We start from the raw sequence: 23,949 nt of genomic DNA, 5'->3' as shown, positions 1-23,949 counted from the left end.
TTCAGATGGTCTAACAGATTTGCCTTTTTTTTATTTAACCCCAATAATGAATTACAAATTAGAAGGAAAAAATAATTAAAAAAAGGATAAAAATATATAAAAAGGACGTAGTTCACATGCACACACGTGGGCGATGCAGTTTTTATGAAGGTAAGTGTAAGTATGTGCGATGGGAGTGGGAAGGGGGTGCCATGTGAAACCGCATGCAGCTTTCCTATTATTAGAGAGAGAGTTTATTAATGCTATGCAAGAGAAGTAATATTGTACTACCGAAAAAAAAAGAAGTAATATTGCACATGAGTCCCTAACTAGAAGAATTCAATCGTAAGCCGAGTTAACGAAAACTCTCGTCCATGACATTATGTGTCAGGCTGCTTCCATCACCACGGAAAAGTTTACTTTTCTTTCATTCTCTGGCGGGAAGTTACGTATAATCTCACGTCATATATGATCGACATATTTGCACCTCTTCGACAGTTCTTTTTGAAGTTTAAGAGGCTGATTTATCAAAGCGTGAAGTTTAGGGGCAATCCTAATTATTATTCTTGTTTTTTTTTAAATCCCGTTTTGAGATAGAATCAAATAAGGGTTTACGTGGCCCCACATGGCTAAACCTTAATTTGGAGCCCAGCGAGGCTTTCTAATTTGTATTTTCCACGGCAAACGTGCAGCCCGGCGTTTAACCATCATCAGAAGGGGTCTAATTTACACGAGCGAGATCTAATGTGTTTGATACCTCATTATAAATGCTCCATAAGATACTATCCGCAGTTAATTCATCATCAAATTAAACTCTTTGACATCATTTGATCTATTGACATGAAAATCTTGTACCGTGGTGCCATCCGGTGGAACTATAATTGGTGGTTAGAAAAGGAAGATCCGAAGATAAAATAATATTTTTAATTGGGCATATTTTGCATATGTACGAATTTATATCCCTTTTATCTATATATCTATATGAAAGCAAATGGACCTGATATGATGACCTCACTATGCTCGAAGTGCTCAGCAATGAAAATTTCTCTATTTTTTATCTTTAATTTTATAATAATGTTAAAATTAATTATGAATCTTTAATTTGAAATAACCATTTTTCTAATAAAACTCGAAGATAGGAAAATATTTCTGATAAGATACTGTTCACTATTAAAATATTTTTTAAAATCATGAATTTTGAAATTTTTTGAATTAAATAAAATACTAGAGGACACCCACATTATAGATGAAAGGCGTACATCAAAATAAAATGTAATAGTCAAAGATAAAATTTGAAAAAGAAACAAAGAATAATGTAATAAAATGTTGGATTGAGAAATTGAGAAAAGAGAGTAAAATAAGGAGAATTTGATTACATGAACAATATTCAATCATTTTAAATTGTACGATATTTAAATTAAGAACAAAAGATGCTTTCGACTTTTCAACCATCCTATAAATTAAGAGGTTGTTTTAAAATTAACTCTTAAGTAATAGTATGAAATATAATATTTTTAGATAAGAAAGATGGGGAAAAAATCACTGTTGATACAAAAAGTTTGAGAAAGTGGCATGATTGGTACAAAATGTTTGTTTTTGTCACGAGAGATACAAAAAGTTTTGAAGACGTAATAGTTTAGTACAATTCGTCAATTTTAGACTGACGCCATTAATTACTACTAATGTGACGTATGATGTGGCACATGACAATTGACTAGGAGCTGACGCGGACAAAATTGAACCCAAAAGTCGAGTGGCGAGAAAAATGCTAAAGTGTCAGTGGAAAGGTTTTGGAGAAGTAACTATGTGGTACAAAATATTTAGCGTTGTGTGACAATTTTTAAGGGCGTAACTTTTTCATACAAAAAGTTTTGTAGGTGTAACTTTTTCATACAAAAAGTTTTGTACCGTAACATTTTAGGTACAACGCTGTTTAAAAGATTGTATTATTGTTACATGAATTTATAGAGTTTGAGGAAGGATTATGCTGGAGAAACTAAAGTTGCATCTATATGCTTGAACTGGATTAAGACTGAACTTGAGATTGCAGGAGTTTGAGAGATAATTAGGCGATGGGCTTGCGAAAATGAATGGAGCCCACAACGTTGAACAATAAAAGGATGACCACATTTACAAAATCATTCCATATGGTCTTCAAAAGAATCACACAATTGTTCGTAAGGATGACGACATTTACATATCCTTTCGCACAATAAGATTACACATATGTTCATTTTCTATTGACACTCTATAATAATCACAAAATGAAACAGGTCTGTATCACAAAAGGCCTAGATGCAAAACCCTTTATCCCCTTTTCATTTCTATTAGGTTGTTGCTGACTGAAGGATCTTGGTGCTCCTGCATCAGTACTCCTCTTGCCACCCTTGCCTTTCACTTTTGTAGATATAGATGGGGCCTTTTCTGTCCTACCAATCCTCTGACTAGCATAAACAAATATAGATCCACCGGGAAGGTCTGTTGGTAGCTGTAACACCCTATTAAAATTAGATTGGGCAAGTGCAGGTGTGGCAAATGGTTCAACAGAAAACTATGTTGCCATCAAATTTCATAACATTCAACAAATCATTCTTTCCACATTATCATGAACATATTCAACATATGTCTATGTATTTGAATACATATCCGGGTTATTTGTACTTATATTGTACGGTAAAACTTTTTGTACTGACAAGTTACATGTTCAAAACTTTTTGTACCATTATGTTACACAATACTAAACATTTGTACCACAGAGTTACCGCTCAAAACTCTTCTACTGGCATGTCAACATTTTTCCCTCCACTCAACTTTTGGGTTTAATTTTGTCCATGTCAGGTGCCACGTTACCAACCATGTGCCATGTCAACAGTAACTAACGGTGTTAATCTAAAATTGACAGATTCTACTAATTGTTACAATTTTTAAACTTTTTTTACCATCTCTTGATAAAAACACACTTTTTTGTACCAATTAGGGCTTTTTGAATTTTTTTGTATCGATAGTGAATTTTTCCCAAGAAAGAAGTGGATACATCGTGATATATTTTAAAACTTTGAGATAAAAATTTTATTATTTAAATAATAATATTCAAGAATATGTGAATTTTTATATTATTATTAATAAATCTCAAATTTGTTGATATTATCTTTCTTATAAATTATACTTTTTGTATGCTTTCAAATTTTCAAATAAAAGCCTATTGTATGAGATTTTTATACCCGCATATTAAACAAGCATTTCATCTAACTTTTAAGAAAACTAAGATCTCCCATTAGTTGCTTGCATATCACAGTATATTTTGGAGTCTAAAAATATTGCATATCTATGATAAGGAAATTATGTAGATATATACAGTAGGTTTTAATAATAGAGAGGTCCCTATAACTTCGCTCCGATACAAAGGGTATGTGTCTGTTTAAATGTTTCATACGATATAGGCAAAAGCTAAATGTAAGCCCTGCACAAACATATCATTTTAGTGTGATTCTATTTCTGGTATCAAGTACGGGTCTTAGACAATTGAGGGCTCGTATGATTCATGTAGAATAGTTGGGGTCATCCAATTCATCCATTCATCGCAAGAGGTAACTTTTGCTTCTTATTGGGATAACACATGACATCATAATCACCATATATGCCATATCTGGATGAAATAGTCGTTCATGTAGGTCTAATCGGTTCGCTTTCAAGATAAAGCACTCATAAAGTGATTTGTTTGATTTTTCTAGTAATCAATATTTTCATAAGGTCAGTTTTGCGGAACTAAACATTATGGCAAACTGTGATTAGTGCGTGTCAAATGTTTAACATTGCATAAGAATGTCACAAAATATATTGCACAATTGGTTTTGTGCTTCTCTTGTACTTTCATTTTGTTCATTCATACATTGTATATATCGTCAAACTGAGACCCCTCTAGCACCCTTAAGTTAGAAGGAGACTCCATCTAGGGTTACGTCCGTCGAGACTGAACCGTTCCTATGACCTCTTCAGCTTGGAAGTTCGAGAATCCTAATTCGGGAATGAATACTACACGTTAGGAACCTGCATGCAGTCCATTAGATAGAACATCGCCTTAAATTCATACTCTATTGATATTGCTGAAATTATTTTTAAAATGGGTAAATTACGTATATGATCACGTACTTTCCAATTTTTCCTAAATTTAGCACATACTTTTAAAAGTTTTTATAAAACCACAATATTTCATTTTCATTCAAAATCTAGCACACCCTCAGTCAACCGTCAATTCTTCCGTCAAGATACTAATGTGGCGTGCTATGTAAACTATTTAAAAAAAGTAAAAAATTAAAAATATAATAATAACATAGAAAAAAATGAAAAACTGAGACGCGCCCCTACCCTTGCAAGGGGTGGGAGTAAAAAATATTTTACTTTTTTTTTCATGACTTAAGTAGATAAGCTAGGTTGCTCAACTTGGCGAAAAACTCCGTTTACCAAGTTAGTTCAGAAGTGGATGATGTGATGCAGTGTGATTAGTACACGTGGCCTAGTGAATCAGGAAAATGATATATTGACAAAAAAATGCAAAGATAAAAATATGAAGGACCATAGTATAAGGACAAAATATAAAAATCACAGACGGCCAAAATTAAAAGTTAAAAAATCCAAGGATCGAGGTTGGTGTCTCACAGTAGGATATCTTTTAATGTCCCGTTGTAAACTGATTCTCTTTTATTAGGTTCATAAGACAAATTCCCTTGTATTAGGTTCAAAGGCCTCCCTTATAACCAAAAAGGTCAATATTTCTACTTTACGTGATACCTTCAATGAAAACTATAAATAGCTATTAACATAAGCATTTTTTAGGGGAAGAAAGAAATAAGTTACCGCCAAAGATAGTGGTCTAGTGGTTAACAAGCTTACTCTCGTGTGGTTTGGTAACCTCAATGTTCAAATTTTTTCTAGTGCATTTATCAAAAACATTTGCTAGTTGTGTGCTCTTTGGCTTGAACTTGGGGAACACTGACTTCTGTAAACTATATTAGGCTTTTGGTGGTGCTATACTAACGGGGTCAATATTTGTGTTGATTGTTCAGTTCGTCTAATATATTCGCGGTTGAATACAAGAATCTGAATATTGTGTAGGGAGGCGACTAGATCACAATTACTGCTACCCACCATTTAAAAAAAAACTTATCAAAAAAACCAATGGAATGTGACTTAAGATGATAAAGAAAATTATATTCTTGATATCCTGGAATTGTGAGAGTAATGTCTCCCACTATTTTAGCTCACAGAAAAGAAATTACAACATTATGTGATATTGTAAACACAAGGAGTAACTAAATCATTGATATAATGACAAACTCCTTAGATTTTAAGAAATTATTTTATTTAAAAAATCGATACTACTATTCTATATTTTTGGAGAAAAATTTTACTTTTTTTTATATTAGTGTCTATACATATTTACTTCAACATTGTAATCCTATATATATTTTAAGACATTTTCTCCTAAAATTTACTTCATATAATATATATGGCAAATTAAACTCTCTTAATTTGTAATTATCTATAAGATAGTTGTTTATCAATTATACTTTTTTTTGAAAATTTTCTTATGATAATACTATTTGAAGTGAAAAAAAATATTTATTAAGCCAAAAAAAGAAATGTGTTGGTTTTTAAAATATAGGAAGACACACAATCTTAAATAATTGTTTTAGAAAAACAAATAACAGAAAAACAGAGAAATATGTAAGGTGCACAATCGAGGAAAATCAATTATTACTTCCACGATAATTGTCATAGCTAAAACTTATCAATGATATCACTGATTTTAATTCAATGCTACAGTGACAATTGAATGAGTAATCCAAGATAATTGTTTTGTTCACCAAGAAAAAAATGATAACTTTTTTTTTTTGGAAATCAAAGTAATTAGAGAAATAATTATCTAAGATAATTAAATTTGAAAAGATTAATTTAATCTTGTTTACAAAATTATTAATTTTGATTCATTTATATGTATAAACATTAATTACAAAATATATAATCAATGAATTACATTTATCTACATATTTATCTAATATTGTACACTAAATTTGCATATATATATATATATATACATATATGTTATTGACATTTAAATTATGAACACATTCCTACTTTAATTTCAATTGTTTTACATTTCTAAGATATTAATCTTAGATTGTGTGATTTTGGTTTAGCATATGAAAATCCTACTTAGGATATCGAAAATCACGGTTTCCGAAAAGTAAAAGCCCAAATTCTCTCCTTGTCGAGCGAATCGGGATTTATCCTTGCAAAAACCTGAATTAATATATATAGATATAGATTGACAATCTAAATTTGAATGATTGTAATGTCTTTGTCAAATTAATGTGCGATATCACGAGGGCCAATTTTTCTAATATACTAGTTGGAAGACCACGTGCAATGCACGTGTGGTGTGCATTCAATTGATTTTTTCATATTTACAATTATAATTTTCTCTAGAATAATGTGTCACTATTATAACTTATCCAAAAATGTGACACCATAATATATTGTTTCTTTTTTTACCTTTTTGATGAAAGATACATTGTTTCACTTCGAACTTTTTGAGCTTGCCAAAAGTGTAATGCGCTTGAATAGCAATAAACTTGTAACTGGTATATAAGTTGTGCAAAGTCAATTAATCCATAGATATTTGGTTCGATTTACGCAGGCATCTCTTTACTAGTATTTGTAAGAAGCCACTTGTGCGTTGCATGTGGTGTGCATCTTCATGAATTATTTCTATTTATAATTATTATTTTTAGAAATAAGAATGCGATTGTGATCATAAATAAATTTAAATAAGTTAGAGATACATTTTTTCGGTGCATAATTTTGAGCATGTAGTGATGTGAACCTCGACTAACCTACCGCGAGACCCAACAACAATAGAATGAGATCAAACTCGGGATCGTCCAATGAAGGTTTCAAGGATAGAGAATATTGACCCGATGACTATAAAGAACCAGAAACTAATATTATAATATGAAATATTGACCCGCTAGCTATAAGGAGCTAGAAACCAACATTATAAATGTCGGGAATCACAAGTCATCACACTTGCAATATCGGCGAAGTTGCTGCAGAACAACTCAGAGAAAATCTCTCTCACAAAGTTCAATAAAAACTTATATGTCTTCTCTAGGGAGGTCACATGCCTATTTATAGAGAGAAGCTGATAACCTAATTGGGCGAATGGACTGGGCTAAAATAAATCCTAAATGTAATGAGCCAAAAAATGAAATAGGCCCAAGTTATTGAAAAACAACTAAATTCAGCCATTTGAATTGGGATCATCTTCTAAATAAATTTCTAGGATATGAACGGTTGTGGCTTCTTGTTCTACATGCAGCTCGCCCAAGAGCTCGACTTCTCCTCCATGGACATGCAATAACAGTCTTCGCATGGCTTGTTGGATTCGTTTGGCTCGTGCTCTTGTACTTGCTCTAGCTAGCACATGCTTATCCCAAAACTCGCCTTCATGCCCGACCCTATCATCTTGGGATTCTTTCTCAAGCCCGTGCGAAGGGTCCTCTAACTGAATCATATCATTCCCTCTCTCTTCAAAAGGATTCGTCCTCGAATCTATGACAACCGACTTGATTGGTGACTATTCTGGAGACATTTGCTCGAGAAAGACATTCTTGAATTCCTCACTTTTCTCACCAATGGAATGCTTGATTTGAAGTTGCTCTTCATCCATTTGGTTAGGTGGAAGCGGCAATAGCATTGCGTTTCGACCATCGCTGTCCAGGGATTGAGAAGCAATATGACCATTGTCATTGCCATTTGGTTGAAACTTGGTTGTGGGTTTCTCTTTGATTGGCATCAAAGCTATTTTTTTTCTTTCTTCGTCAAAGAACCCCACTTCAATTTACAAGAAGATGGACCGGAAGCTTTGTCATAGCCATCTAGCAACTGTTCAATCCGCTTGTCTCGCCTTTCCAACCGATCGTAAATCAAATCAACATCACATTCATGCGCTCAAATTGTTGCTGCATATCTCGGATCATCATGTTGTAATCAATTCCTCTGTTATTATGATCATTTCCACTTTGATATACTCACAACTCTTGCCTTTTTTTCTCTCTAGATTTTCTCCTCAAAGTTCCTAAGAAACTAAGCAATTCAATCACAAGAGTAAAATCAGTTGATTAGCCCAAAGCACTTATAATCATTGATTTCAAAAATTGAATCAAATTTAGGATCCAAACCTAAATGAGAAAGGAAATAATGTGATAGATGAAGTTAACGAAATAATTGAGATGTACAAGGAAGATTTGTGGAAATAAGGAAACAAGAGATTTATGGAAAGTATCGAAATGGAAGAAATGAATGATTCTAAGAGACAAGAAAGGAATATGATAGGAAAATATTCAATTGAAAGGAAACAATATTAGATTTTCCAACTGCACTTTATATGCCAGTGGTCCATCAAAGTAAACAAGAATATATAAAGGAAGGTAATTCAGAGATAATAGCAGATATGAAAGAAAATGACAGGAAACTTTTGGAATTCCCTACTTCACTTGATTAATAATGATACTTAAGGAAGTTTCTTCCACCCCAAAAGTTAAGATTTCTTCCACCCCTTTTCAAACCCGGGATCGTCCAATGAAGGTTTCAAGGATAGAGAATATTGATCCGCTGACTATAAAGAGCCAGAAATCAATATTATAATATGGAATATTGACCCGCTAGCTATAAGGAGCTAGAAACCAATATTATAAATGTCGGGAATCACAAGTCATCACACTTGCAATATTGGCGAAGTTGCTGCAGAACAACTCAAAGAAAACCTCTCTCACAAAGTTCAACGAAAATTGATCTATCTTCTCTAGGGAGGCCACATGCCTATTTATAGAGAGAAGCTGATAACCTAATTGGGCTAATGGAGTAGGCTAAAATAAATCCTAAAGTTAATGAGCCTAAAAATGAAATAAGCCCAAGTTATTGAAAAACAACTAAATTCAACCATTTGAACTGGGATCATCTTCTAAATAAATTTCTAGGATATGAATGATCATGGCTTCTTGTTCTACATGCAGCCCGCCCAAGAGCTCGACTTCTCTTCCATGGACATGCAATAACAGCCATCGCATGGCCTGTTGGATTCGCTTGGCTCGTGCTCTTGTACTTGCTATAGCTAGCTCATGCTTATCCCAAAGCTCGCCTTCATGTCCGACCCTGTCATCCTAGGATTCTTCCTCAAGCCTGTGCAAATGGTCCTCTAGCTGGATCATATCATGTGGTATAAAAAAAAAGTACCTTGAATGGTATAAAGAGAAAATCCTGTCACGCGACTCAATCATTAAAAAAAAACTTCATCAAGGGAGCAACTACATAAGAATGTACATAGTATATATTTTTGGTGAAATGTACATATTATATATTTTGGGTAAATACCAACTTATCCAGAGCACCGAAATTAGAATTAAGTAAACATAATTATTGTTTTTGAAATCTGTCGTAAGAATTTTTTTTCTTTTTGGTACTAATGAAATAAATAATCCTCTATGTTCATGACTTTATCAAAAAAAAAAATCCGTTGTGTTCATTCCATGCAAATATTTTTCCAATTTGAACGGAAGGATTTCAAAAAATAATAATCTTCCTCCCATCATTTCCTCATTTTAGTGCTATCTTCCATTCAAAAAATACAATATTCTCTCAATTTCAGAAAAATCAAACACCTCCACAGAAAAGTGTAATTGTTCTAATTAACTAACGTCAATCGTAACTGTTAAAAGACCCACTTGGGCCTATACAGACTTGATGATGCGATTCCCGCCAAGAATTACGAGACCCGACAACTAAAGGAATCTAAGATCGTTTCACGATCAGATTTAATTGACAAACACTCGACCCGTTGTTTACAACATAAACAAGAACTTTGGTATAACTGACCTCAACTCGTTGTTTATTGCGAAACAAGAACCTCGGTATATAGGAAGACGCCACAAACGGTGGTGAAAAGTCGTTTGATAAGTCGATGATGACGCCACAAACGGTGATGGAAAGCCGTTTGATAAGTCGATGGTGAACGCCACGGAAACTTCCGATAAGTTCGAATTAGTTCTTCAATAATCAAAGAGAATACTCTCATAATTTTCTGAATGTTCATTTTTATTAAAAATTCACTAAGATGAATATATATATACATAAACTTATCCTAATCTGGCCATATCTCATCCTAAAGATAAGGAAAATAAAACCTAAAATATCGATAGAGACATGACATAATCTATAAAGATATGAAATCTAAATATCCCGAGAATATTTCCATGCGATTTAAACTTTAAACAAATCTGATGATATATTCTCTTGATCATCAAATATTCTAGAAGCTTCCTCAAACACTTGCTGAATTTAGCCTTGTCCGGAATCTTCTATAACTTGAATAATGTTAATGGATCTTTGTTGATCACGTGGTTCATGTCCAATGAGCCTCCACAAATTTGCTTGAGCCTAAACCTCTTGAATAAGGCCGTTGAGTTCATCTTGAAACTTCTTTGCTCGTGCCCGCGTAATCGGTCCAATTGGAACTTGAACTGGATCCCTTGAAATCGTGCTACGATTTGCATCATTCCCCTCCTCTTGAAAAGGATTTGCCCTCAAATCATCACCTACATCAAAAGGAAGTAAATCAGCAACATTAAAAGTAGCACTTACATTGTACTCACCAAATAAATCTAGTTTGTAAGCGTTGTCATTTTTGCACTCTAGGACTTGGAAATGACCATCCCCTCTCGGAAGTAATTTAGAACATCTTTGCGCCGGAAATCTCTTTTTCCTCATATGCAACCAAACCCAATCTCCGGGTTTGAAAATCAGCTTATGACGCCCCTTGTTGGCGTGTTTTGCATACTACTCCGTTCTTCGTTCAATATTGAGTCTTGCTTTCTCATGAATCTGCTTGACAAATTCAGCTTTCTTTTTGTCATCTAAATTAGCATGCTCAATCAAAGGTAAATGAGATAAATCCAATGGAGTTAAATGATTAAATCCATAAACAATTTCAAATGGTGAAAATTTAAAAGCAGAATGAACAGATCAGTTATAAGCAAACTCAACATGTGGTAAACACTATTTCCATGTTTTGATGTTCTTTTTAATGATTGCTCTCAACAAAGTAGACAAAGTCTTATTTACTACTTCAGTTTGACCATCAGTTTGTTGGTGACAAGTAGTAAAAAACAATACTTTATTACCTAACTTACACCATAAAGTCTTCCAAAAATAGCTCAAGAACTTAGTATCTCTATCCGAAACAATTGTTCTAGGCATGCCATGTAACCTCACAATCTCCCTAAAGAACAAATCAGCAACATGCGAAGCATCATCCGTTTTATGACATGGAATAAAGTGCGTCATCTTAGAAAATCTATCAACAACCACAAAAATTGAATATTTCCCACGTTTCGTTCTAGGTAATCCTAACACAAAGTCAATTGAAATATCAATCCAATGCTCACTAGGAATAGGTAAAGGAGTATACAAACCGTTAGATTGCACTCTGGATTTAGCTTGCCTACATGTGATACATCTACCACAAATTCTCTCACTCATATGTGGCCAGTAGAAATGTTCTTGAAAATAGCTAAAGTCTTTGCAACTCCAAAATGTCTCATTAATCCCGCACCATGAGATTCCTGCACTAATAACTCCCTCAAGGAACAATTAAGCATGCATAACTTATTCTCTCGAAATAGGAACCTATTATACCTAAAGTACTTACCAGAAGGGGTTTTCTCACAAGCCCGATATTCCTCACAAAATTCATGGTCATCAGCATAAATTTTTAATGTGCTCAAAACCAAGCAATTTTGCATCAAGTGTAGAGAGTAATGCATATCTGCGAGAAAGTGTATCGGCGACCACATTCTCCTTACCTTGCTTATACCAAATGACGTATGGAAACGTCTTAATGAACTCCACCCATCGAGCATGTCTTTTGTTTCGTTTGTGTTGGCCCTTCAAGTGTTTCAAGGACTCATGATCAGTGTGTATCACAAACTCCTTAGGTCATAGGTAGTGCTACCACGTCTCTAAAACCCGAACCAATGCATACAACTCCTTGTCATAAGTTGGATAGTTTAAGGCTGCCCCGCCTAATTTTTCGCCGAAGTAAACAATTGGTCGTCCTTCCTGCGTAAGAGCGGCACCTATACCAATACCTGAAGTATCACATTCAATCTCAAAAGTTTTAGAAAATTTAGGTAAAGACAATAAAGGAGCGTTTGTCAACTTTTCTTTGATTACCTGAAACGCCTTCTCTTGTTCTTCTCTCCATCTAAATCCAACGTTCTTCTTGATCACTTCAGTAAATGGTGCTGCTATGCTATTAAAGTCATTCACGAACCGCCGGTAAAAACTAGCAGGTCCATGAAAACTATGAACATTACTTACACTTGTAGGACTGGGCCACTCTTGAATTGCACGTACATTTTTCTTCATCAACCCGTATACTTTGTGCACTAACAACAAATCTAAAAAATACAAGCTTATCGGTGCAAAAAGTACACTTTTTCAAATTAGCAAATAACTTTTCCTTCTTAAGCATATCTAAAACAGATTTCAAATATACCTTATGATCATCTAAGTATTTCCTATAAACGAGTATATCATCAAAGTAGACAACAACAAATCTACCTATAAATGCATGCAAAACATGATTCATAAGTCTCATAAAAGTGCTTGGAGCATTAGTCAAATCAAAAGGCATAACTAACCATTCATACAAACCATATTTTGTTTTAAAGGCAGTTTTTCATTCATCTTCTTCTTTCATTCTAATATGATGATAACCACTCTTTAAAACAATTTTAGAAAATATACAAGAACCATGCAGCTCATCTAACATATAATCTTAGCGAGGAATAGGATGACGATACTTTATCGTTATGTTGTCGATTGCTCGGCAATCAACGCACATTCTCCACGTCCCATCCTTCTCAGGTACAAATATAACCGGAACAGCGCATGGGCTCATGCTCTCCCTCATGTACCATTTCTCCAACAACTCACTTACCTGCCGTTGAAGCTCCTTTGTCTCCTCGGGATTGCTCCTATAGGCTGGTCGGTTTGGAATTGTTGCACCGGGAACAAAATCAATTTGATGTTCAATCCCTCGGATTGGAGGTAACCCATGTGGTGTTTCCTCGGGATAGACATCCTCATACTCCTGCAAAAGAGAAACAACAGAACTAGGCAGAGCGAGGTCAAGTTCGTTAGTGTTGAAAAATGCCTCTTTGTATAAAAGTACAATCATCAGCTGATTTGAAAACATTGCTCACTTAATTTTACTCATTTTTGCATAGAAATTCTTTTGTTTTATCTCTAATTTTCTCTCAATTGCCGAATTTTGATTTTCTTTCTCTCTCATTTTTCTCGGCCTCTTTCTGATTTTCACTCTTTTTCTTATGTTCACTCTATTTCTTTTGATTACTCTCTTTTTGCAATATCACTTGATCCTCATATACTTGCTGTAGTGTCAATGGTACAAGAGTGATTGATCGTTGATTAAGTACAAATGAGTATTTGTTCGTAAAGCCATCACGCTTCACTCGCCTATCAAATTACCATGGACACCCTAACAACAAATGTCTCGCTTGCATCGGTACTACATCACACAACACTTCATCTTCGTATTTACCGATTTGAAATGCAACTAACACCTTCTTGGCCACCTTTATCTCACCACTATCATATAACCATTGCAATTTGTATGGCTTGGGGTGCTTCAGCATGGGTAGTCCCAATTTTTCCACCATTGTTGTGCTTGCGACATTAGTACAACTACCACCATCAATAATCACACTGCATACCTTGTCTTTAATGTAGCACTTGGAGTGAAAGATGTTCTCCCGCTGCACTTCCTCAATTCCTTTCGTTTGCAAGCTCAATGCTCTCCTTACCACCAATATCAATGCATTAAGGGTTAAATATTTCGTAGTAACTTCGGCAATACTCTTAGCACTGCTGTGAGACATGATTGTTGTAAAACAAAGTTAGAAGGAAAGGACCTCACAATTCTCTCACTTGTGTGTTTACACTCAAGAATGTGAATCACTCTACACTCGTGTTTTCACTCAAACAAACGTGGCTTTTAACCCTCTAATGTTCTCACCACTCCTGCCTTTTTCCACTCGATAATTCTCTTTCAGTTCTTTTGAAACTAAACGAACAATTCTCCAAAATTTCCAGCAGCAATTCGCCAAGAACTTATCAAGGAAAATTAATGGTCGAAGGAAATTTAAGGAAGAAAGGAAAAAAGAGGGAAGGCAACTACTATGAAGGATGAAATATATAGCAGAATATTATATGTAATTCTAGGAACAGAATCAATGTAGTCACAAAAAAAAAAGAAATAACAACTTTAGAATGGTCTGATGCAAATAATTTGGACCAAATTGACTACAACAACTTCTTTTGTTTCTTTCGTTCTTTTGTTTTGATTTTTTTTCAGCTCTTTTTTTTTGCCGACTTTTTTTTTTACTAACAACAATCTAGAAAGAACAAACTTGACGAAACGAAGCTCAGCAAATTGAAACGAAAACCTAATTTGGAGCATGATGCTCTGATATCAAATGATGCGATTCTCGCCAAGAATTACGAGACCCGACAACTAAAGGAACCCAAGATCGTTCCACGATCAGATTTGATTGACAAACCCTCGACCCGTTGTTTACAACATAAACAAGAACTTTGGTATAACTGACCTCAACTCGTTGTTATTGCAAAACAAGAACCTCGGTATATAGGAAGACGCCACAAACGGTGGTGAAAAGCCGTTTGATAAGTCAATGATGATGCCATAAACGGTGATGGAAAGCCGTTTGATAAGTCGATGATGAACACCACGGAAACTTCCGATAAGTTCGAATTAGTTCTTTAAGAACCAAAGAGAATACTCCCACAATTTTCTGAATGTTCATTTTTATTAAAAATTCATTAAGATGAATATATATAGACATAAACTAATCATAATCTGGCCATATCTCCTCCTAAAGATAAGGAAAATAAAACCTAAAATATCGATAGAGATATTACATAATCTATAATCTATAAAGATATGAAATCTAAATATCCCGAGAATATCTCCATGCGATTTAAACTTTAAACAAATCTGATGATATCTTCTCTTGATCATCAAATTTTCTAGAAGCTTCCTCAAACACTTGCTGAATTTAGCCTTGTCCGAAATCTTCTATAACTTGAATCATGTTAATGGATCTTTGTTGATCACGTGGTTCATGTCCAATGGGCCTCCACAAATTTGCTTGAGCCCAAACCTCTTGAATCAGGCCGTTGAGTTCATCTTGAAACTTCTTTGCTCGTGCCGCGTAATCGGTCCAATTGGAACTTGAACTGGATTCCTTGAAATCGTGCTACGATTTGCATCACTTGAGCCCATCTGCAATCCAAAAGATTAAGCTAATAGATTGTTGGACCCAAGCTTCATATAAGCTTATGGTTTATTTCTCAATTTTTCAATGTGGGATAACATGTCTTAACACCCGCTCTCACGTGGCAACGTGTGGTCTAACACGTGCCACGTGCCCTTAAATACCCGCCCTTAATAACTGACAACGAGCCGGACATCATCTTACGTGCTCGTGAAAGGGGGATAAATATCAAACTAGCCTCGAGCTCCACACTCGCGCCTAACTAGTGGTACACCTTTAGCTACATCGAAACTGGACCTGACTACTAGTGGGCCCATTAACATGAGGTGCAATTTTGGCTTGCCTCGAAACCGAATCTGGCGTGGTGTGAGTCCACACGAGTTCGCGAAAGTATAACCCGCTCTGATACCATGTTAAAATACTCACTTGGGCCTACACAGAACAGACTTGAGCCCATCTGCAACCTAAAAGCTTAAGCTAATAGGTTGTTGGATCCAAGTCTCATATAAACTTGTGATTTCTTTCTCAATTTTTTCATGTGTGATAACATGTATCAACAGTAACAATTTTATTTTTTAAATGTCATCATTACGAAATAGGATAATATAAAATTTAATCACCTCGAAATATTATTTTTATGCAACAATTCGATATGGCATAAACTCAAATTGAAATGCAAAAAAAAAAATTGAGAAATTATGAGCAAGTGGAGACTTTTCTATCGAACCATCCTCCAGAGAAGCATTAATTTATAATAATTACATCTCAGTTGCAAGGATTGCAATTACAAATATTTGATGTTTGACAGTTTGCACTTTAAGAAAGACATCGTCTCCCCTCCATTCATCTCCATAGAGTTAGCCCAGAAAGTAAAAAATAAAAATAAAAATAAAAGAAACGAAAAAAAAATAAAAAAGACTTCTCTCTACCTAAGGTGGTATTTCTCGGCTCCACAGTCCATCTCTAGTTTCGCTCGAACTTGTAGACAGAGGCCTCGGGCATCCCAACGGTCAGCGAACAGCCCCTCCCAGTCAACCCCGATGACAGGTGAGAAAGAGAAGTGTCTTTGGGTCATCGTTGAAAGACAAAATGGATAAAAGAGAAGACTGCGGGAGATCGTACAGTGGAGAGTGATGAAGAAGAAAACGATCAGGTGGAAGAATAGAGTGTGTAGGAGCAGGATGGATTAGGTGTTGGGGGAAAAATTTTGAAATTTATATTGGAAATTATCGACTTTATCAATTTTCCAATGAAATTATCATTTCCCCCTTGACTTTACGATACAAAATTTCTTTGGATTTCGCCTTCCTTAAACAAAATTTTTAGATCTATTCCTGTGTAGGGGAGAGAGAGAGCACGGACCCCAAGAAGAGCAGATAGTGTGCGTTCCAGTTTTACGATGTATTTTAAACATGCGGTTGGAAGAAAATGCCCGCAGTGGAAAATGCCTCTGCTAGGAGGAAATGGCCAAGCAACAAGATGAAGGTGTTAACTACCATGCGCTCTATGAAGAGTGGTTGAAAGGGCAAAGGGGGGATGCTTGAAGGAGCGACGGCCGAAACAGTACATATGGTTGGGGGGGGGGGGGGGGGGGGGGGGGGGGGGGGGGGGGGGGCGGCGGCAGTTCCATGGGGGGAACTAGTCACCAAAACAGATTGTTGTTTTTTCTTTTTTTAGGTGGGCATGTTTTGGTATGGACAGGATTGGGTCTATGGGTCTTGGCGAGGAATGTTTGTATTTACAATAGTATGTTTTGGGAAGTCAAATGTCACAATTCACAGGCGAGTCAAAGAGACATAATTGATAACTATACATTTGAAAAACGCACAATCGGTAGGCTTACTCGTGAAAAATACACGATTGGTAGGTTTACATGTGAAAAATACACGATTGGTAGGCTTACTAACATAGATTAGTAATAGATGTGTCTTTCTCTCATTTGAAGAACATGCGTTTGTACGAGTTTTTCTCTGTGAGCATATCTTTCTCTTAGAAAACTTAAGCGTACCAAGGGGAGGTAGGCAGAGACCGAAGAGCGTCTTATGCATTTTATGGCATTGCTGGACGAGGTCTTAAATGCCAAGGACTTTCGCAGGTAATTGGTGAGAGGAGAGAGGTGAAGGGTTGCAAGGTAGAAGTTACAACTTGAAGTTGAAGGGTTACAAGATGGAACAGTTAGGAAATTTTTGGGATATATTGAAAAGGCAAAAACTCAAAAGTAGTGTACACATTTTTTTGAAAAGATTAATTGGTAGCAAGAACATTTTAAAGAATTTCACAATTTTTATTAAAGGTATATAGATTATAGTTAATTAAATAATATATATGACTAAATGTTTAGGAAGTGGAAAAATAGGAAACGATGAAGGCACAAATAAACAAAGAAAAGTAAAAATTAATTTTGCACATAGTCCTAAGATTGGAAATTTAATCAAAATTAGTCGATTAGCATTGAATGGTAAAATAGTCTAACTACATGAAATGAATTACGATTTATCTAGATATATCGAATGTCTAAAATGGGTTTAGATATATTGAACGTCTAAAATAGGCCTAGATACATTCAATGTATAGAGCATGAATTAATGAAGGTAAAAAGTGAAATTATGAAAATTTGAGAAATTATGAAAATTTGAGAAACAGTCTATTCAGCTCCATACTTTTATATTATTATTATTATTATTATTATTATAAAATATGGATTGTCATCAATCCAATAATCTTCCTTCTCCCTATAAACCCGTTTCATACCATTAATAGGGAAACTTCGGTACAATTGCAGACAGCCTCCGCGAATCATCACCATAATACAAGTATGATAAGGCAAAACCCCTCAAATGAGACCTACAGTTTCGAAACACTATTAATATCATGCTTCTGAATCCAACATTGTCTCGAGAATACTCTCGATTGCAGATGGCTAAAGCAAAGACAATGTTCCATGAAAAAAAATGAAATTAACCACCCGACAATATTAAGAAATCGAAAAGGCATAGTTGGTGTCGAAAATACTCCGCATGGTGTCCGTGTTTTTATCCCAAAAAAAAAAAAGAACAAAAACACTTCATCAAAGTCCACATTTTTTTATTAGATTTATAGATTAATTAAAAAAAAATTTAAAAAGGAAACATGAAGCTTTGTCTCCTAAAATATTAGCTTGGGACACTTTTGCATCTAACATAAACTAGATGAATAAGCGTTACGCGGATGATTACTAAGAAATTTGAAAATAAAAATTTTGAAGTATCAAAACTTATTCATATTGTTAAATAATGTAAAATTTGATCATAATATATATATTATAAATGATTGAGTTTTATGTAAAATTAGGAATTAGAAAAAGAATCTAAAACGATAGAAATTAATTTATTATTATTTTTTGGGTTTCATTATAATATGTAAAATTGCATGAAAAACGTCATACGATAAGAATGCATAAGTAAAATTTGAGATACTAAGGGTGTATTTGATAATCAAAATTAAGTGCTTATTTGGACAAGGCAATTTAAAATGACTTAATTGATCAAGTTAAGTTAAAAACTGGTCTGAAAACAACTGTTTCTCCCCACTGAATGCGCTCAGTTGGAGGGGATATTTACCGTATTTGTAGCATTGCTCCTTAGCTTTGGAAAATTTTTCAAATCAGTCCATTTGTATTTTTCGAAGAAACAAAGGGGAGAGAGAGAGATAGGAGGGTGGGAATCGGGAGTAGCGGTAGGGGGTGACGGTGGCCTTAATCCCGGCCACCATCGCTACCATCGTGGTCGCCGAGACCTTGGCGTCGCAGAGCTCGTCGCTGACCCTGATGGTTGTAGTGGTGGCCCTAATCTCGATCACTCAAAAAATAATCAAAGCATAGAAATCAGAAAAGTCCTACAATTATTGAAGCGACGCATATAATGGAATTGAAACAGAGATCATGTCAAAACAATTAATATCAAAATAATCAATTTTAAATTTGCATTAAAAAGTTCATTCAACAAATCAAAATTCAACCAAGAAAAATAAATTTTTGGAGAAGGAAGAAAAGGGGTTTAAAATCATATATAAAATATAGAATTATATATAAGTCGTGTTCTGCTTTTCCTTTTACGCCCCTATACGTATACATGTATATATATATATATATTCATAAAGGTGATATTCTCTTATATACATATATATATATATATATATTGATTTGGACTTATGTATATATACATTTCGATAATCTTATGTATATATTGAATATATACATATATTTCGTTAATGTCTTTTGTTGTGAGAAAAGGACGTCTATGTGTATATAATGCAAACCGCATTTATGCAAAAGAATCGATATATACAAACACACACACACACGCATATATATATATATATATATGTTTTGAGCGTCTTTTCTACTTATGTGGCCGTGCAATATATATTTGTAAGGATTGATATATATATATATATATATATATATATATATATCTTTTTGGTTTGGACTTATGTATAAATTGAATATATACATATATTCCATTGTTATCTTTGCTGAGGAGAAATATATATAATTAAAAATTAAAAATTTTAAAGATATATATTCTGCTGTATATTCTTCCTTGTGTATAATATATATTCCATTGGACTATTTGTGGATGTAATCTATATATTCAATTAGAACAATCTATATGAGAATACTTTTTTTATAAAAGAATACAAAAAATTCCTTAGCATATAGATAATGTCTTGGCAATACAACAATGCACAATTTTATATTTTTGATGATGTAGCGATGTGAGAATTCAGTTTGGAGCTCTGTTTTTATATATACTAGTTGTGGAACCCATGCATTGCATACGATAGTTCCAAAAGTAAGAAATTATGAATTAAAATTTGAAAGAGTAGGAAAGCTACAACTAACAAAGACTGAACTAACAGAACAAAACATTCAGAGCTTAAAAAAAAACAAAACAAAAGGAAAAAAGGATAAAAAAAATGAAGCTCCCCAAGAAACTGTTTCAGAAATTGTATAAATAGTTCTTCCTTTTTACTTTGGCAACATATCAAAGGCTCTAAGAGTCACAACAATCTTTCAATTCCAGGTGACTTACTCAAAAGAAGGAACACGCACATATACAGTGTGTAACCATGGAACAAAAATAACCATAAAAAAAATTAAAGAACAAAAGAAATTGCAATAACTCTCAGCTTAAAGAATTAGCATATCATACAAAAGAAATTACAGTATGTAACATATATATAGTAAGCACGTATACAATATGTATCTCAGTTGATAGAATTAGCATATTATATGGGTACTGAATGTTACCCCATCTCATATATAACCATAGAAAAAGTAATACCAATCATGTTGGTCCTTAAAGTGACTCCATGACTACATGTGCAACAACCAAGTGTGAAATATCTTAGTTGATAGAAAGCAAAAGACGAATGTCTTAGGTTGATAGTAAACAAAAGATGAACGTCTCAGGCTAAACGTGGTGATTCTGAAAATGATTTTTCTATTTATAATGTGCAACAAAGTATCTATAAAAAATGTAATTTGATTTTTTGAAATTTCGTAAGATTCAAATTTCAAAAGATGTTATGGTAAATAATTTTGGAATATTTTGTTGATAATTTTATAACCGAAAATAACTAATTTCAAAAGATTTTGTTTAATTTTCGAAGATTTTGTTTAATTTCGGAAGATTATTTTAATTTCGAAAGATTTTTTTTAATTTCAAAAGATTGATAATTTTATAATAGAAAATAATTAAATTAAAAGTTTTTAAAACTCAAAAAATTGAGAAAGCTTTATTAAAAAACGAAACGTCGTGAGGCTATTCATTCGAGCCCACCTCGTCCTTGCTTTCATAAATAGATATATATATATATATATATATAGATTTTTTAGCACATTTGCTTGCTATGGTGTGGGTAAAATGTACCCTCAATCGTACAATTTCCATCTATTTGAACAGAAATATCAAGTACAAAAAAATTTAAAAAATATATATCATAAGAAAAGGGCAAAGAGTCACAATTCTCCCCCCGTGCGCTGTGCTATCTCTGGCATTGGCCACCATCGTGAGACGCCTGTGACCACTGAGGCCACCGGTGACCTCAGGGGATGGTTGGTGGCCTGCAGCAACATCCTTATCCCTGAAATTGCGTGGCTGAGGAGAAAAGAGAGCGGGAGAGAGAAATCTGGGGTTGAGGCAGTCGCCGGCAACCCGGCCGAGGTCGCCGGTTAAGGTGGGGTTAAAAAAAAAAAAAGTTATACAGTTACCGTTGGTCAAAAAATGTCAATTGTGTAGCGCTACGCCACTGATCAGTCAAGTCTTTCAAGTGAATGGCTGACGTTTCTAACTTTCTACTCACCATCCACCCATCCACAATCCACCCTATCCCTTTCCTTCTCTCTTCTTCCCCATCTCACTCTCTCTGTATCTATCTTCACTCTCTGAAAATGGCGACGTTACGGTCCCTGGGATTCTCCTGTGCCCCATCTCACTCTACCCGTCATCGTCCCCGACTTCCCTCCGGTACGTACTCTCCCTCTCCCTTTTTCTCTCTCTATAAATATATATTGGCCGTTGAAACAATCCTACTGTGAGAAACACATAATGTGATAAAATTCGAGTTGGTGCGCTCATAATGTTCCCGAAGTGCCGCCGCGTGCCTCTGTGCTCCACGAGATAGTAAAGAAATGCCTGTTGGATATTCCTTTAGAGGAAAGGTCTCAGATGTTGGTCCTCTGTCATCCTTCAACTTGGATTGTATGCACATCGAATCTCAACATGGCGAAATGCGTTTCAGATCCGCGCGTTCGTTTGCCTCTCATTTATGAAACCAACTACGATATGTGATGCAATTCATCCAAACATTTCCAATTATGCTTGAAACAGCCGTCTCGTACCCGCTCTTCAGTTAAACAGACACTGTGCTTTGTTGCAGTTAAGTTCGTGTTTTGGACGGAATGGCAATGTTTGGCTGGGTCCCACTCGATCAGCCGGTCCAATCCAATCTAGCTTTTATAATTATGGTCAATCCCTGAAAGGAAGCCGGATATCAATATACATGAGCTTAACCTGCAATGGAAAAGCAAAAGATTTCGAGCAAAGGAAATAAGTGGTAATATTCACCGTTTGGTTCTTTTATGTAGGTTTCTTAGCTTCGCCAGTTCACCAAAGTGCAAGCTCGGTATTCTATGGCCAGAGTTTGCACCTGCCCCGTCTGCAATGGGCCAGCATAAAATTGAACGCACAGCCTTCCAGACCTGTAATTCAGATGGTCAAGCCGACCATCCAGTTCATCCAGGGGACGGATGAGCAGACTATCCCTGATGTCAGGCTGACCAAATCAAGGGATGGTACGAATGGCGTTGCTATATTCAGGTTCGAGCAACCTTCGGTCTTTGATGCTTCTGGTGACGTTGGGGAAATCACAGGATTCTACATGATCGATGAGGAAGGGGTCCTCCAGTCTGTAGATGTGAGCGCAAAGTTCGTCAATGGGAAGCCTTCAGGGATTGAGGCCAAGTACATAATGCGGTCGCCTCGGGAGTGGGACAGGTTCATGAGATTCATGGAGCGATACTCTAATGAGAACGGGCTGCAGTTCATCAAGAAATGACGCTGTGTATATTCCCTTTCCCAGCTTCCAATTTTCATCTGACTGACTGGTTCTTAATTTTGGCCTTTCTGTTTCTTCCCATATTCTTAATTGAAAAAAAAATGCACAAATATGACTATTTTTCGCGCATCTTAGAAGTGGCGGGCTCTGTGTCAGTTAAGCAATTACATTTATCGCGTCCTATTTTATTGGTCATGTTGCGGGATGGTCTTGTAGGCTTAAGGCAGAGATGAGAAGATTACACGGCAAACTCGGAAATGTATTACTGTTTCTTTATGGAAGCTTTCTAGACATGAGAATTGAATTGAGTAGTACACTAGCCTTTGCACTTTCTTCGCCCCGAGCTAAGGTGAAAACAAGAAGTCGAGGATCGGACATCTACCCACCAAATGCTATCGTGAAAACAGAAAGAAGAGAATCAACAACAGTACAACTAAAACACTCCCAAAAGACCCAACCCTTAAACTCCGAGAATGGTCTCTCTTCCTCCGAGTCTTAGTCCTCTTCCTGTGTTGGTCAGATGTTCCGCATTCCACCTTCAAATCCCTGAAAGACAGAGTCACACCGAGATCTCCCATCTTCACCTTACTCCCGACCAAAATGGAGTTGTTCACGCCCTGAACGTTGTTACTTACGTAAATGTTGATGCAGCAGTCTTGTGAATCACCTTCCACGCTCCGGCATATCAACATTTCCGCTCCACAGTTTTTTCCCTGCAGCTTGGCACGGTCGTAGAAGCTCCCATTGCTGCTGCTGCTGGTAGTGCTTCTGCTATGTGTTGCCATCTTGGGTTGCTTTGTGGTTTGCTGTCTCTGCGTTTGTAGGTGCTCGGAGGTACCCATGATTTCTTGTCTCCTGCTTCTTCCTCCCTAACTTGTGATAAAGAGGGGTTTAGGCTTCGATGTTGCTCTGTTTACAAGCAAAGCGACATTATTCC

General features: G+C 35.3%; 1 protein-coding gene across 1 annotated transcript; it reads left to right on the top strand.

The window, feature by feature from the left end:
- Nucleotides 1–21,565: 21,565 nt before the first annotated feature.
- Nucleotides 21,566–23,323, top strand: LOC116187968 (photosystem II reaction center PSB28 protein, chloroplastic). Its single transcript, XM_031517034.1, has 2 exons — nucleotides 21,566–21,922; nucleotides 22,543–23,323. Exons 1-2 carry the CDS (start codon nucleotides 21,730–21,732, stop codon nucleotides 23,010–23,012), a joined length of 663 nt encoding a protein of 220 aa, XP_031372894.1. The 5' UTR covers nucleotides 21,566–21,729; the 3' UTR covers nucleotides 23,013–23,323.
- The last annotated feature ends 626 nt before the right edge of the window (nucleotides 23,324–23,949 follow it).

The sequence above is a fragment of the Punica granatum genome, chromosome 8 (genome assembly GCF_007655135.1).
Source record: "Punica granatum isolate Tunisia-2019 chromosome 8, ASM765513v2, whole genome shotgun sequence".
NCBI lineage: Eukaryota > Viridiplantae > Streptophyta > Magnoliopsida > Myrtales > Lythraceae > Punica > Punica granatum.
The sequence above is the reverse complement of the archived record's forward strand: the minus strand, read 5'-3'. Positions and strand labels throughout refer to the sequence as shown.